Consider the following 14,412-nt stretch of genomic DNA (forward strand, 5'->3'; position numbering starts at 1 on the left):
AAATGTTGACAAAAAGGACTCATGGGTGAAAGAAAAACTGCATTCATTACCTGCTGTTACACGTCAATTAGCCATGTCCGCTTTCTTTTTGTCCCTTTTTCGAATTGCTCACATGGTTTGGTTGAAACAAAACAAAGTAAAAAACAAATCTCACCCGCAGAAATAAAAGGGTGATGTCAAAAGCTAGTGCCTGCACTCCGTTTAGCCAATCTCAAGGACACAGACATGCTGTAGCTGTGTGCTGACACCCCTGCATGAATACTAAAGCGCTAACATGAAAGAAAAGTCCTGCATTTCAGCTGCAGTCTCCCTGCCATTGTGGGAAGAAGATAGACTACAGTAAGAAAAAAAAGAACCAACAAAAGAAAGCAAAAAATGCAAAGAAGTGCTCTTTGGTTTGAAGTAAAATAGCTTGTTCGAAAATAGCTCGCACAATATGTGTTCACCGTGAAGCTTCAGCTTTCAACACCTCGCTGTAGTGTCTTGATCCCTTTTTTAAAAAATATAAGATTGAGAGCTCAGAAGCTAACTGCCAGCTTGAGCTCATCTGAGTTTGAAAACAAAAGCGAGGGAGAACAGGCGGGAAATTGGGAAAAGCCAGAAAAGGCCAGACGAGACAAAGACGAGCGGCCTTTGACCACTTCTTGCCGCTGCGCATTCCTTCAAACCATTCCTCGCACTAATGATGATGTACATCTGGGAGCGCTGGCACCGTTTGTGGTCAACCATTAACCATTAGCCGAGCTTTTCACCGAGTGTGCGTGTCACCCGGTGCTTCGCAAGGAGCTCAGATCGCCCCCTTCCCTTTGCCTCTCTGACCCCGGATTCCCAGAAAGAAGCGACAGATTATTTACTCGTAGGCCGCTGCCCCTGAAGCTAATGAGGAGGAAGAAGCCGCATTGACAGACATAATTATCACAGTTTTGCTGGGCTCAGCCAGGGGTCCCTTTTGTGGTGTAATTACTGTCCTTTCATCCACACACCACTGCATCTGCCATTACTGTATTTCACCCATCTTCAACATCCGCCTGCATTTCTGCTTTAAGCCGCACCAAAACAGTCTTGCAGAACTTTTTTTAATCGAAAATCTTTCCCTACCTTCTTCCTCTGATTGATCGACATTATTGCGACATTATTCTATAAGACGTTGCACTTCAGTGCTGTTTAAATAAGCTAAAAACCTCTATGAATATGCCATTAGTGAATATGGAGAAATAAATAGACCACCTAAAAGTCTCCATTGTTTGTTTCTGAAGAGTAATAGGCTTTTAGCGCAGCTGCGTGCATCCCGCCCCTCCCTCATCTATCTCCTCGGAAATTTTGGCACTGTATTTGAAATGCATAGTTTCCTGTTTCCTTTTGATGGAATCCCTTTTCAGCAGCCTCGGGGGAAATCATGACTGGCAATGTTTTGGGGGAGAGATATTTAAAAAAAATATAACCATAGCCCTCTTCAGTAGTCGGATCTTTCTGGATTTGTATGGGATACCTTTGCTTAGTCAAAAAAAATGCATAATTCTTTTTAGTGTGAATGAAAAAAAAGAAAAAGAAAGATGGGTATCTCCAGGGAGCAGCCATTTTGAAAGCAGTAAAAGTAGCAAGGCAATTCAGCAAGACACAAGAAACCCACTGAGGCTCTCAGTATGGAGAACAAAGTTTAAAAAAAAAAGATCAATGGGCTTGGATCAATCACTACTTTTCTCTCAGAGTAAAATCCAACCACAACAGGTGCTCTTGGTACTAAAAAAGGGGTGGGGGGGCTTCAGAGATAACATATTAGCCAAACTCTAGAACCATAATGAATAAAGAATACTCACAATTGGACTGGCATTGATGTAATCAGAGTTGCTGTGGTTGTTCTCCGCTTTCAAGGTGATCCTGGAATGATCGTCTGTAATGGAGATGCATAATTCATCGGTAAATATTTCCCCCCGCTTTTACTCCCTGCACAATAACAACAAGAGTTTTGAGCAGCAACACAGGAATATGAAGCTGAAATGGCTGCGGGGACTGCAATTTCACCAGACTTTCATCATGCGCACGCTGTTCTAAAGTCCTGGATTGCTTCACCTTAACCGAGGAATGTTCCAAGTGAAATAATAATAAACTGTTTCATCTTAAGAAGTGTGCAAGTTCTGAACTTTCAAATCCTGTTCGTTCTTTTTTCTTTTCTTTTTTTCCTAAACAAGTGAAGCTGTTGCAAGAGTCATATAATGTATTTGTAATGGCCTGGAACCCGCTTTGATTTGCTTGGAATTAAAGTCCACGATTTCAAATATTTTCTTATATTTATGAACAAAAAGGCGAAATCAAGGGAAATAAAACATCTTTATGTGTTATTTAAAAAGAGTTTAACACTTTAGGCTCGTCAGACCTGCGCAGGTGAGGTCAGATTTGACAGTAACCAAGCAACACGCCGCCTGTCATCAGATTGCAGTTCAAATGTAGCTAAATCCTGATTGGTGCATGACACCGTGTGATACATAGCTACTGTTGCTATGCCCTGAGCCCTCTACAGAGTGGGTTTCCTTCCTATTTATCCCACTGCACTGAAATTGGCAGAAAGTCACCTGGAGGGTGTTTGTGAGAGATTCCCAGAGATATATATATAAATATATATATTTAAAAAAGGCACTTGGAGAATCCTGAATGGAAATTTATGGGAGAGTTGTGCAACAAGTAAGATGGTGTCAGAAATAAAGTTTTCTCATACCCAAAACCTTATTTTGGGTCAAAGTCAGGAAGATTTTTCAGTGTTTAGCATCACATTTGAATGGTGGGTGAGTACATGCAGGTTTTATGTCCTGGTGATTATTAGAATATATATGACTCATAATAGATTAACTTTAACTAACTGGGAAATCCCGGCAAAGCGAGCTGTGACACAACTTTCACTGCTCTGATTTCACTCTTCAAATAAGGAGGCGTCACTAACAGATGCTACTTATTCACATGTTAATCTCCTGTTTTAACTGAGATTCCCAGTGTTCGTAGTAGTTGTCGTTTCTCTGGCTCTCTTTCACAGTGTGTCTGTTTTTTCCCAGTCTCACTCCCCTCACTCCTACCCTGTCGCACCAAATGGCCGAGCCTGTTTCTTCCTATTAAAAGGGAGTTTTTCCTTACCACCGTCGCCAAGTGCTTGCTCCGGTTTGCTCTGTATTATTGTAGGGTCTTTAGCTTAAAATATAAAGTGCCATGAGGTGAATGTTGTTGTGAGTTGGCACTATATAAGTAAAATTGAATTGAATTTCAAAACTGCGCTGTCAAGGACGGACATCGAGCTGTAAATCCTTAACTGCCATACATCAGCACACTGCTAACAACTTATGGGCCAACTCAGCTCCCACGTAAGATAAACAAACAGACATAGGTATAATGTAATTTCAGTTTGTCTAGAAGGAGGCGTAAACAGTTAATTTTGCTGTGTGGCTCCATTCACCTTTATCTCAGGAGCTTCATTTGGGTGAATTACAGCAAATTTTGGTGCAGGTCTGCTTGTGTTCATTTATTTTGGTGGTCACATTTTAAAGCATGATTTACATTTACTTCAATAATATTATAGGCTTTTGTACAACTGTTACAAATACTATAAAGGGCCAAAGTTTCAAAAAATGACATCGCTTTATGTGCATGTGACCCCTGTAATCCAGAAGCACAGACTTCAGACTGCTCTGACCATTTTTTTTCTAGTCTTGGATCTGTATGTTTTCAAAGAGAGAGGATATCCCAAATATGGTCATCTAAGGCACACGCAGCTGTGAACAGAGGTTGTTTGTGAGGTGCAGCCAATCAGAAGAAAGCTGGCTTAAAGCGAAAGGAGCTAAAATGACTTGTTGCAGACTGAGATGCTGCATAAAAGCACTGCATAAGATAATACTTAATATTCATTTTGAACTGTGAATCATCCAAAAAATCTAGAGTTTAAAAAGTAAGCAGAGCAGGTCGGCTTTAAAGAAAGACTTATTCACCCTCCAGTGTTACATTTTTGGGTCCCAGTTCATTCTGAACTAACTGAAAATCACAGTTCAGTGAGTGGAATTTCTCCACTAATGAGAAATTCTCAGCTCTGCCTAACAAACCTTTTGTCGTGTTATTGCATCTCTCTCTTCTTTAAAATGTGTGAACTAATGCTAAAATGTAGTGGTGGGCTGAAATAAAGCAAAACATTCTCATGAAATAATGTTTTTGTACTGCATGGTAACGCTAGCTAGTAATAATACTTTAATTACAAGGGATCAATGTTCATTTCAACCTTTGGATGGTTTTGATGCGTCCTTTGGATTCGGTGACTCTCAAACAGGTATGCATTTGTCCCCATTGAAAATCCTCTTTGGCTTTAATCGAGAGGATGCAAGAGATGCAGCAGGGAGTCTCCTCTCACTACACTGACAGACACTTATGGGGTTTCTGGAAAAAACAGTTTAAATATCGCTCTTTGGCTAGATTACTAATTACTAATTATTTGTTCATGTTTGAAGCATATTTTCCACAGTGTTGTTTTGGCATGTTTACCCAAATGGTTTTATGTTCCTCTTTGGAGCTTCTGTTCACAAATACATCAACAACATTTATGAAGCTACATGACCCTGCCTGGACTGTTCCAGACTTGAGGATCGTACTAACATTCCTGCAGAAAAAAACACTAAAGCAGACAAAAAAAACCCAAACCAAACAACCTGAATGGACTCACATGCGACCACGGCGTCAGAGCGGTTCCTCTTGGAGTTCTGCTCGCCTTGGCCCACGCTGCAGGCGCTGGGCTCTGCCTGGTAGGAGCACAGCGCCTCCCACTCACGCTCCAGACGGTTCTTGTTCTTCAAGTGGTCCTCCATGTATGACTAGAGGAAAACAGACACCACCTCAGCCACCACTTCAAACGACAAGCCAGAACCGTGCAAAAGGAAGCAGAGTTCAGCTCGAGATATGGCTGCAACAAAGAAATCTGATTTGTTTTTGCACTGAATTTGGTTTAATTAAGTAAAAATAACAAAACCTTTACCTCACTGGAGGTTTCTGGTTAATGCTCGATGTTAATGCTTCATTGTATTTTCTAACCCATAAATAAACTAGAGCAAAAACACTAAACCTTAAACAACAGCATCCTCCTTCAAGCATTGATCAGCTGTCATGTCGCATTATTATTCTAAGCTGCTGTACAGCATGGGAGCTAAATGAAGAGGAGGCTGCTGAAGATCTAGGTGGGGAAGGTGTGTTAATGCTGGCGTCTTTGTGTGTTTGTGTGTTTGACCGAGAAGAAACAAAAAACACACACAATTAAGACTCCCTGAAAGGTTTGTCTGCATTGGAAATACTTCAGGGGTGTTTCAATCACGTCCCTCACTGCTTGCACAGCCGCTGATAAGATTGTCTGCATTTAAGCTGTCGCTTGGAGAAGACAAAATTGAATTCGCTAGAGAGACAAAGATGGAAAAAGAGAAGGGGGAGGGGTATAGGCCTCTGTATGTGCGTGTGTGTGTGTATGTATTCACCCAAACCAGGGCAAGTCTTAGGGAGCTTAGAGGCTGTAGCTGGCAAGAAGAGTCTTTTTTAGCATAGCACAGTGTTGCACTTTCTCTCCTGTATCATGGCTCCCCTCTCGGCGGGGTTAAATGGTTTAGTCCGCTATTGTGTGAGACAGAAGATTACAGACTCATAAACTGATGTCAGGGATCAGCTGGCTAATACAATGAAAGTGATACCCAGATGTGCCGGGTTTTCATCCCGTATTAAAAGCAGTATAGGTAGGCCGAGCAGAGAGGTGACGCTCCATTGTCACAAATCCGACTTATTCACTTCTGCCTGTCATCGAGAATCCAAGTCTTTGCAGCATAGTATACATTAATATATATATATATTCATAGATGATAATCACAAATAAGCTTGTCCAAAAACACAATAGCCAATTATTCTGGTGATGAATTCAGAAGTCCTCTGCATGCCTGAGAAGGATATTAGCGCTTAAAAGAAAATTACAAATCCTGCACACAATGGAAATCAGAGTTTATTGTTGGCCACAGAAGCAAAAGGTGTTACACACGACCAGGCTGAGAACAATAAAAAAAAGCAGCTCTTGTGGTTAATGCAGCTGCATAATGAGAGAAAATGGTGGCACAGTATGCCCTATCTGAACCCATTAATGACAATAAGTGATCGTCCTAAAATACTGCAGTAAATTTCTACTCTTCTACTTCCCAGTCTGAATCTGCTGTTTTATGCATGCAAAAAAATTCAATTATTAAAAAAAAGTCAGTTCTAACACATGTATATTTGCATGTGCTGAGATGTGCATCGCCTAGAACACACACACACACACACACACACACACAGCGCTGTCTTCCCAGGAAAATGACAGCATGCCATTATGGCCACTTGACAGAGCCTGTCACCACTATGCTCTTGTCACCCTGTACAAGTACTCTCTGCTTGCCAGCCTGACAGCATTCCACCTCCCCTACCAATATTACATCTCCATGTACTTGATATATCCACTCTGAATTGCATCCCATTCTACTCAAACGATGCCCTGAATCGATTGCATTCCAAATTCATATTTTCGCAACTTAATGCAATACAGCCAGCAGGCCCTTATCGAGCCCTCCTGCTTCTAGGAGGAGGCAGTGGACCACGGCGTATTCCAGAGACAGGGTAACGAAGGTTTAGTGAATGGGGGGATTATGTCTGCCAATCAGAGGGCTGGGATGGGAGGCCTGGGTGTCAGGGAAACAATGTCTAATCCTTCCTAAGCAGTCTCCTCAGCAGCAGAGGGTGCTGGGTGAAATCAGGATGAAGGGACGACCACGGGAGCCAGACACAACAGGTAACACATTACTGTCAGGCTCCGCTGTCAAATTAAAACAAACAATGGAGGGAACAGTTTGTGCAGGGACCTTTATGATATGTCGAACAGCTGCGAGACGTGAAAAAGAGCATTAACGTGTACTGTGATTTGTGTGACTAATATTAGCTACATGAAAAGAACTCATTGTGTTGCTTTAAATGAGGCAGCAAATTGCCCCCCCCCCAACTAAATATAAAATTGCAAAGAAAAAAACCCCCACAAAAACGCTGAGGGCAGAACATGTTGCACAAGTCAGTGGCTATTTTTCCTTTGCCTGAGTCTATTATCCTGTTGAGCAAATAATTTATCATTTAAAAAAAATGAACAATAACAACTCAACATAATAAAAAAAAGGGCCTCCAGCTACTTAATTATTGATTTCTTTCCCCTCTTTTTTCTTTTTTCAGTTTTTTTTTTAAGAGAGAGGTGATTAAGCCAAGGGAAAACTACAACAACAGCAACGGCATCAACATTTTGACCCTGTTCCTGCACAGCAGGAGAACCTGCTCAGAGGTGTTTTGCTTGCGTTTGCAAAGGCCGGAAAACAAGTTTGGTGCCTGTGAACCCCTGTCCATGGTGCTGAAAAGCTGCAGACTCACAGAGTGGCACATGCTTCCTTGTTACACATCTCTTAATTATTTTACATACATAAAATGTAGAGGTTATGGCATCACAGTGTAGCTGAAACAGAAGAAGAAAGCAAGTGTAAGACACCAGAGGTGTGCCAAAGCTCTGGAAAGCACAGCAGATGACTCAGCACACAGAGGCATCCAATTTTGGTTTTGAAGTTGGAAGTCGTTATGCAAGTCTTAAGGTGGGCCACACAGTGGGACACAACATCGTAGTTCATTTATCCTGACGGCACTCTCGCAGAAGTGGTGTGTGTGTGTGTGTGTGTGTGTGAGGTGTTTGGGGCTCAAGAAGGGAAAAAAAAGAACCCCCAGCATGTGTGCTTTGGAAAGCTGGGTATTCATCATCCTTCTCCACACGGTGTGAGCTCCAAAGAGCGGGAGCGGCGAGATGAGAGGAGAGCAGAGATCGGAAAATATAGGTCTGAGATCAGTGATAACAAGGCAATCTCACACATGGTTTCATGTGAGATGGTGGAGGAATTTTAAAGAAGAGGCCCCTATAGGACATCTCGATGTCAATCACGGCCACGAAAGAGAAGTAAAGGCCCCAGAGTGTTTTACCTTTCCACAGCGTAGTGCTTGCGTTGCTGCTGCGAAGAAACTAGGGCTAATAATAACAGCTCCTAGAAATGATTCACAGTGGCTCTTTTGTTATTTGCAAGGCTAAATGCTTTTCTATTGTCAATGTTTTCAAAAGAGGCTTCACAAACAAGCCTTGACGAGTGCAACAAAACCCATCTATTACCAGCAATACAAGGCATTACTCAGATTCACTCTCATTCATTATAGCCTCCCAATAAAAGCTAGACATGCAGTGTGATGAATGCTCTCTCCATTAATGGAAACACTGCAAGGCATCTATCCATCTCTTTTATCAAGCTTGTTTCAAATGAATGAAGCAAAAGTTGTGCAAAATCAAACCATGCATTGTGTGTTTGTGGAAGTATTGGCAACCAAGAGCTTTTTCAATCAAACGACAAAAAAAAAAAAGGAACAATATTTCTAAAACATCCAAATGACAATCAGATGGGTAATGATATTTCACTTTTGTGCCGCTCTCATCACGCGAAACATTGTCTACCTTATTTTGCTGCGGCGGTAAGAGAAAACGGAGGCGGTAAGAGATGAAAATGACAGAGAGGAGAGAGAACCGGGACGGAATGATGAAGAGGGAAAATGACACAGAAGTAGGAAGAAAAAGTTGGAGGAGGAGGAGGAGGAGGAAAAAAAATATAAAGACGCCAGAGCCGAGATAAAAGCAGGAGGGAGAAAACAGCAGGAAGAGTAATGAAAAAAACAAAAAACAAAGATAACAGGGTTCTGAAGGGAATGAGGTGAGAGAGGGATGAAAAACACCATCCAGACAGATAAACAGAGAGAAATAAAGCTGTTGGTATTCATACAGGAAGTCTTAAAATCAGACACTAGCATATAAATTCATCAAACAAATAAAAGGAAGTGACAGCAAACATTTTTCTATACTGGATTGGCTCCAGTATGCCAGAATATTCCAAATTAGGTGTAGTACAAAATACATTACACTGGCAATCTTCATTTAACCATGCAGGCACTCTAAGCGGTGTGACGTATAACAGACATTACCTCATGGCTCCTCAAGGTGGAGCTAAAAAGCGAATGAGTGCAAGGGTCTTAACTGGCTTGCAGCAATAAATGCATAGCCTGAGAAGCAGCAGGCAGCCAGGGAAAGCAAATCAGAGTGCTAACCGATTGAAGCAACACACAATGCCAACACTTGTATATTAATCCCACAATGCAGTGAGTAAATTCTCTCTTCTGTGCGAATATCGCGATGTATCGTAAATGACTTTATGGCCATTTATCGAGTATCGCAGAATCACATACATATGACATCATAAGGTACTTGAGTCAGTGTTCATTTTTTAACATTAAAATTTGATTTTTAAACCTATTAATTATATAAAAGTAGATATTTCAGTCACTGATCACTTATTTTTCTTGTTCTTTCAAAAAAATTTAAACAATTTCTTTAGTGTCAACGTATTTATTTACTTGAAAATATCATCGGACTTCTTCCCACCACTATTAGCTATCGATTTGTCTATTTAATGACCCGTAACAGTATTTTCCCAAGCATTCATTAGGTACCACTAGGGCTGCCACAATTAGTCGACTAGTCACGATTACGTCGACTATCAAAATCGTCGATGCCTAATTTAATAGTCGACGCATCGTTTAAATGCCGTAAAATCCTGAAAGGTGCAGGAATAACAGTAGGATTTAAGAGTGTAATAACAGACTGAAACAGAAGATGGCGGAAATGCACCTACAAGGATACCGTTAAACGCCAAAGACGAAGAAGAAGTAGTCTCCGTTATCATGGCTACTCGGCAACGGAACTCGAAAGTCTGGGAGCATTTTGACCAAACAAAAGAAAAGAAGGTCCAATGCAAAATCTGCAAAATGGAACTTGCCTTCCATGGCAGTACAACAGCGATTCACGAGCATCTAAAAAGGAAGCACGTCGTGGCATCCGACGACGAAGTGGTACAGTCGTCTCGGTAAGCTAATTGGCTAGTTAGCTGCTAACATCATCGTAAACAGCAAGCTGCTAATTATTTGTGCTGTCAGCGTTAATCTCGTTAATATGATGTTAACGCCATAACCGCATTAACGCGGCAAATCCCCGTTAGTCAGTGCCGTGCAGCCCTTGCACCGCGTTATCGCGCTAACGGGGATTTGCCGCGTTAACGTCGTATTGACGAGATTAACGCTGAGAGCACTACTTATTGCTTATATTAATAGCTGTTAACGTTACAGGACTGCTAAAAAAATACGTTCGTCTTCAATGGACGACTTTGTCACCAAGCCAACAACATGTACACCTTGGCAAGCAGATGTCCTGACTGAATCAATCTTGAACATGTTGGTGACGGACATGAGACCCCTGTCTATGGTTGATGATCAAGGTTTCAAAGAGATGATCAAGCAGTTCAACCCAGATTACCATGATAACTACCTACCAGGCCAATCCCACTTCACCAAATTGATGGAAAAGAAATATGATGCTACCTTTGAGAAGGTTGGTCTCTCTTTCTCTCCACTCTCTCACACCACAAACACAAAATAGCAATTTGTATTAGAATTTAATACATTTCATGATGAAATAATATTAAGAGCTTGCTGACTGAGCAACCAATAAATTAATCTTGGTTAAAGCATGTAATGGAAAGTTGTTGTTTTTTGTTTTTTTTTGTTTTTTACTGATATGTTGAATGTTTATTGTTTAACATACGTAACTGTATTTGATGTAACTGAATTATTCAATTGGTAAATTTAAATCTTAATACATAAACTGACAAGCATTATTAATAATGAAAAAATATACTGTAATATATTTCCCTAATGCTTACTATTGTTCCAAATCATCTCATATCTTTAGGTAAAGCAGACCCTTGGTGGTGTCAAAGGTTTCTTCACCCTGACTGCTGATGTCTGGACCAGTCGTGCAACAGAGGCCTACCTTGGTGTGTCTTGCCATTTCCTGAGTGAAGATTGGAAGATGAAGAGCTTCATCCTTGATACCATGCCTCTTGAGGAGAGGCATACTGGTGCCAATATAGTGACATAGATGGAAGAGGTGCTAACAAAGTTTGACATCTTGCCTGCCAAAATAAAAGCAGTAGTACATGACAGTGGTTCCAATATGGTGGCAGCAATGCGACTGCTTGAAGAAAAACATGGATGGGCCTCTATCCGCTGTGCTGGACACACACCCCAGCTCATAGTCAATACTGCTCTCAAAGAAACCACCATCAGCAGAGCACTAGGTGCTGCTAGGCAGCTAGTGGAGCACTTTAAGAGAAGCGAGCTGGCTAGTACAAGACTAAAAATGAAACAGGAGCAAATGAATGTGAAGAAAAATACACTGATCCAAGATGTCAGTACAAGATGGAATAGTACATTCCACATGATAGAGAGACTCCTCGAACAGCGCTGGCCTCTCACTGCCACTCTTTCAGATCCCGAGGTAACGCCAAGGGGGAAACACTACTTCGACTTGAAGCCAGAGCAGTGGGTGCTGCTTGAAGAACTGAAGCAAGGTTTGGCACCTTTTGAGACTGCTACTGTTTACCTTAGTGGACAGCAGTACACAACGGTTTCAGGTCTTCCACAGGTGGTCAAAGGCCTGACACGGGCTGTACACCAAAGCCAACTGGAGACGAGCTCAGGAAAATCTTTCATTGCCAGTGCAGAAAAAGGCATAACACAGAGATGGGGGAGTATATGTACTTTCTCAGCAGACAAAGAAAACCCTGTTATTCTCGCAGCTGCCTTGGACCCCAGATACAGAAAGTTGAAGTTTTTGGCTCCTGAAGATGTCATCAGAGTGCAGGGGACTGTTGAAGTGCTTGCTGTCAAAGAAGCAAATGCTGGGACACATGAGCATGCAAAAGTGCAGACGGCCAATGGTTCAGGTAGAACTGAAAAGACTGCTCTGGACAACCTCCTTGAGTCTGACACAGTCAGTCAGGGTGACAATGAGGAAGAAGCATCTAAGGAGGACCAAGATGTCCAAGTTGTGAGAAGTGAAGTTCAGCTGTACTTTAAAGAAGCCACAGTTTCTAAAAAGGATGATCCTCTTAAATGGTGGAGCGAAAATGAGGGACGTTTCCCCACACTATCAAAGCTAGCTAAATCTTTTCTGTGCATTCCTGCAACCTCCACCCCATCGGAGCGGATCTTCTCCACAGCAGGGAACATCTGCTCTCAAAAGAGAGCAAGCCTTTCTGCAGAACATGTAGAAAAGCTAACTTTCCTGGCTATGAACAATAATCTCGTGTAGATTGCTATACTGACTATATAGTCCCAAAGTTCAATATAGTTGTGAGGACTGAGCACAAAATGCTATTTTGTTATATTTGTTTTCGGTTTGCTTCAAACTTGAAATTTCATTAAAAGTTTAATAAACTATCATCTTGTCTTTATTTTTAGTTTCACATACCTTAAACACTTAAAGCTGTAAGCTAATGATAGTTATATAAGAGCAGATGCATGCTGCTGCAATAATCTGTACGTTTTACGTCCAATGGATGCATGATCTGATTAGTCGACTAATCGCAAGAATAATCGGTGACTAGTCGACTATCAAAATAATCGTTTGTGGCAGCCCTAGGTACCACTAACCCTAACCCACTGGCTCTCAAACTGTGGTGAGGGACAGAAACAGGTGGATAGAGTTTGCTGATGCTATTGTACTTTCAGCTTGGATCCTTTTTATTTTTTATGACTGTTAAAAACTGTGGGGTGGGTGTGTGTGCGTGTGAACGTCCTTCTGAAGTGGGGTATGCCAGGAAAAACTTGAGAACTGCAGCCTGAAACCATCACTCTCAGCTAACAATTGTCACCTCTCAAGTTCTCTTGCTAGTTTTCACAACAGTCTGTATTCTGCATTTGATTACAGTTATTTCATTAGACAGACATTACTAAACGATCACTCAGATCTCATTAAAGACATCCCGCGTGCACTGTTGGAGCAGGTATTTGTGGATGCCAGCTTTTTCGTGCTTTATGGATATCCTGATTTGTACTTTTATGATTAATGTAGCAACTCAACACTCACCATCCTCTGGTGAAGTGCAGTACCAAAGGCTGGGAATGTCTGATGTAGACTTGTGACTGTCTACTGAAAGCTGACCCTACTTACATAGCTTAGGAGTCTCACACACTCGACTAAACCCAACCTGGCAGGTTAAGTGCATATTTATGAGACATGAAGGGATGTTTGTGCTTGTTCAGTTGAAACAGTCAGACGCTAAGAACCACAAATGCTCTCTGAGGGCTGGACAACAAGCCATGTTACCAGCCAACCTCCATTTAATAACTCATCTCCTTCTTTGACCCTTTTTCCACCTCATGAATCATTACTTAAATTATTTCTGGAGTCAAGGTAAAGCTTCTTACCAGTATCATGTGACCAGTGGAGATGTCCATGTTGGATGGGACTGGCTCTTCACACCAGGAGGAGGTGCTGCTGCGGGTCGACGGGCTGGCTGCGGGGCCATCGCTGAACTGAGATGACACGCTGTTGAGCCGAGAGTGGCGCAACGTCTCCGGCCGCTCGACGCGCTCCGATGTTCGTATCGCCATCCGCTGACGACACAACTCCTGGGGATTACAGGAGACGACGACGGTGAAGAAGTGGATAATGAAGAGCGCAGTTCTTCCTCTTTGCAAGCTCTTGTGCATTTATCTTCTTTTCATGCACGTAACAATAGCTTTATGTGCTTATCCTTGCTGTGAGGGGCTGGTTTCTGTAAATGCACCTTGTGAAATCCTGCATCTCGGCTGAGTTGATCTGTCCTCACTTAACTGTAGATTAATGGCTTATCCTCGTGGATTATGGAGCTTATACTAATTATGTCAAAAATACATGGTTGAGGAACCCTTACAGAATAAATTCAGTATGTCACACCTTGCTGCCACACAAACAACTCCCTTCAACGCTAAAGAATGGATCTTTCACAGCATAATCACCCCACATCCACACGGTGAACTCAAACTCTGCACAGCAAAAAGTGCACTACTTAAAAAAGAAGAATCTTTTTTTTAAAGGATATTTTTTTTGCAGAGAAGCAAAGGAGATACAAAATGAAGTGCCACTATTGCAAAATAAATGAATAAACATTTCCTGTGACTTAAGAAGCCACTTCTATTAAGACCACGTCTTTGTAGTCTTAATGAGTCAGTTTTTCTCCCATCATGCCTCAGTGCAGAGACAGAGGATTAACCCTCTGAGATCTAATTTGTCATCCTAGCCCCCAACACTTAGCCTAACTGTACCCTGATGTTATAGTGACAAAATTCAATTAAATGAGTTTTTAATGCATGTCAGTGAGAATAATTATTATTATTTGTGTTATTTCCCTTATTTTGTTTTCTAAAATGACGTATTCTGATGGT

The 14,412-nt window shown here is 41.6% G+C and overlaps 2 protein-coding genes across 3 annotated transcripts in view; one reads left to right on the forward strand and one right to left on the reverse strand.

Annotated features, from left to right (window-relative positions):
* Window positions 1-14,412, reverse strand: part of ptprn2 (protein tyrosine phosphatase receptor type N2) — a 160,909-nt gene that overhangs the window by 15,372 nt on the left and 131,125 nt on the right. For both annotated transcript variants that reach the window (XM_084939480.1, XM_084939479.1), the window contains exons 13-15: window positions 13,414-13,617; window positions 4,691-4,838; window positions 1,818-1,891 (exon numbers count right to left, since the gene is read on the reverse strand). In XM_084939480.1, the coding sequence (XP_084795606.1) occupies window positions 1,818-1,891; window positions 4,691-4,838; window positions 13,414-13,617 (426 nt within the window). The remainder of the gene's footprint in view (window positions 1-1,817; window positions 1,892-4,690; window positions 4,839-13,413; window positions 13,618-14,412) is intronic.
* On the forward strand, window positions 9,829-11,266 carry LOC146380422 (uncharacterized). The gene is made up of 3 exons (XM_084939481.1): window positions 9,829-10,010; window positions 10,270-10,531; window positions 10,892-11,266. Exons 1-3 carry the CDS (start codon window positions 9,829-9,831, stop codon window positions 11,078-11,080), a joined length of 633 nt encoding a protein of 210 aa, XP_084795607.1. The 3' UTR covers window positions 11,081-11,266.

The sequence above is a fragment of the Perissodus microlepis genome, chromosome 9 (genome assembly GCF_051167445.1).
Source record: "Perissodus microlepis isolate ML-2025 ecotype Zambia chromosome 9, ASM5116744v1, whole genome shotgun sequence".
NCBI lineage: Eukaryota > Metazoa > Chordata > Actinopteri > Cichliformes > Cichlidae > Perissodus > Perissodus microlepis.

Excerpts from the sequence above, each read along its gene's own strand:
- LOC146380422 (XM_084939481.1), top strand. The coding sequence starts at position 9,829 with ATGGCTACTCGGCAACGGAACTCGAAAGTCTGGGAGCATTTTGACCAA. Across the intron at positions 10,011-10,269 it reads GAAGTGGTACAGTCGTCTCG|GACTGCTAAAAAAATACGTT; the intron begins GTAAGCTAATTG and ends TTAACGTTACAG. Across the intron at positions 10,532-10,891 it reads ATGATGCTACCTTTGAGAAG|GTAAAGCAGACCCTTGGTGG; the intron begins GTTGGTCTCTCT and ends TCATATCTTTAG.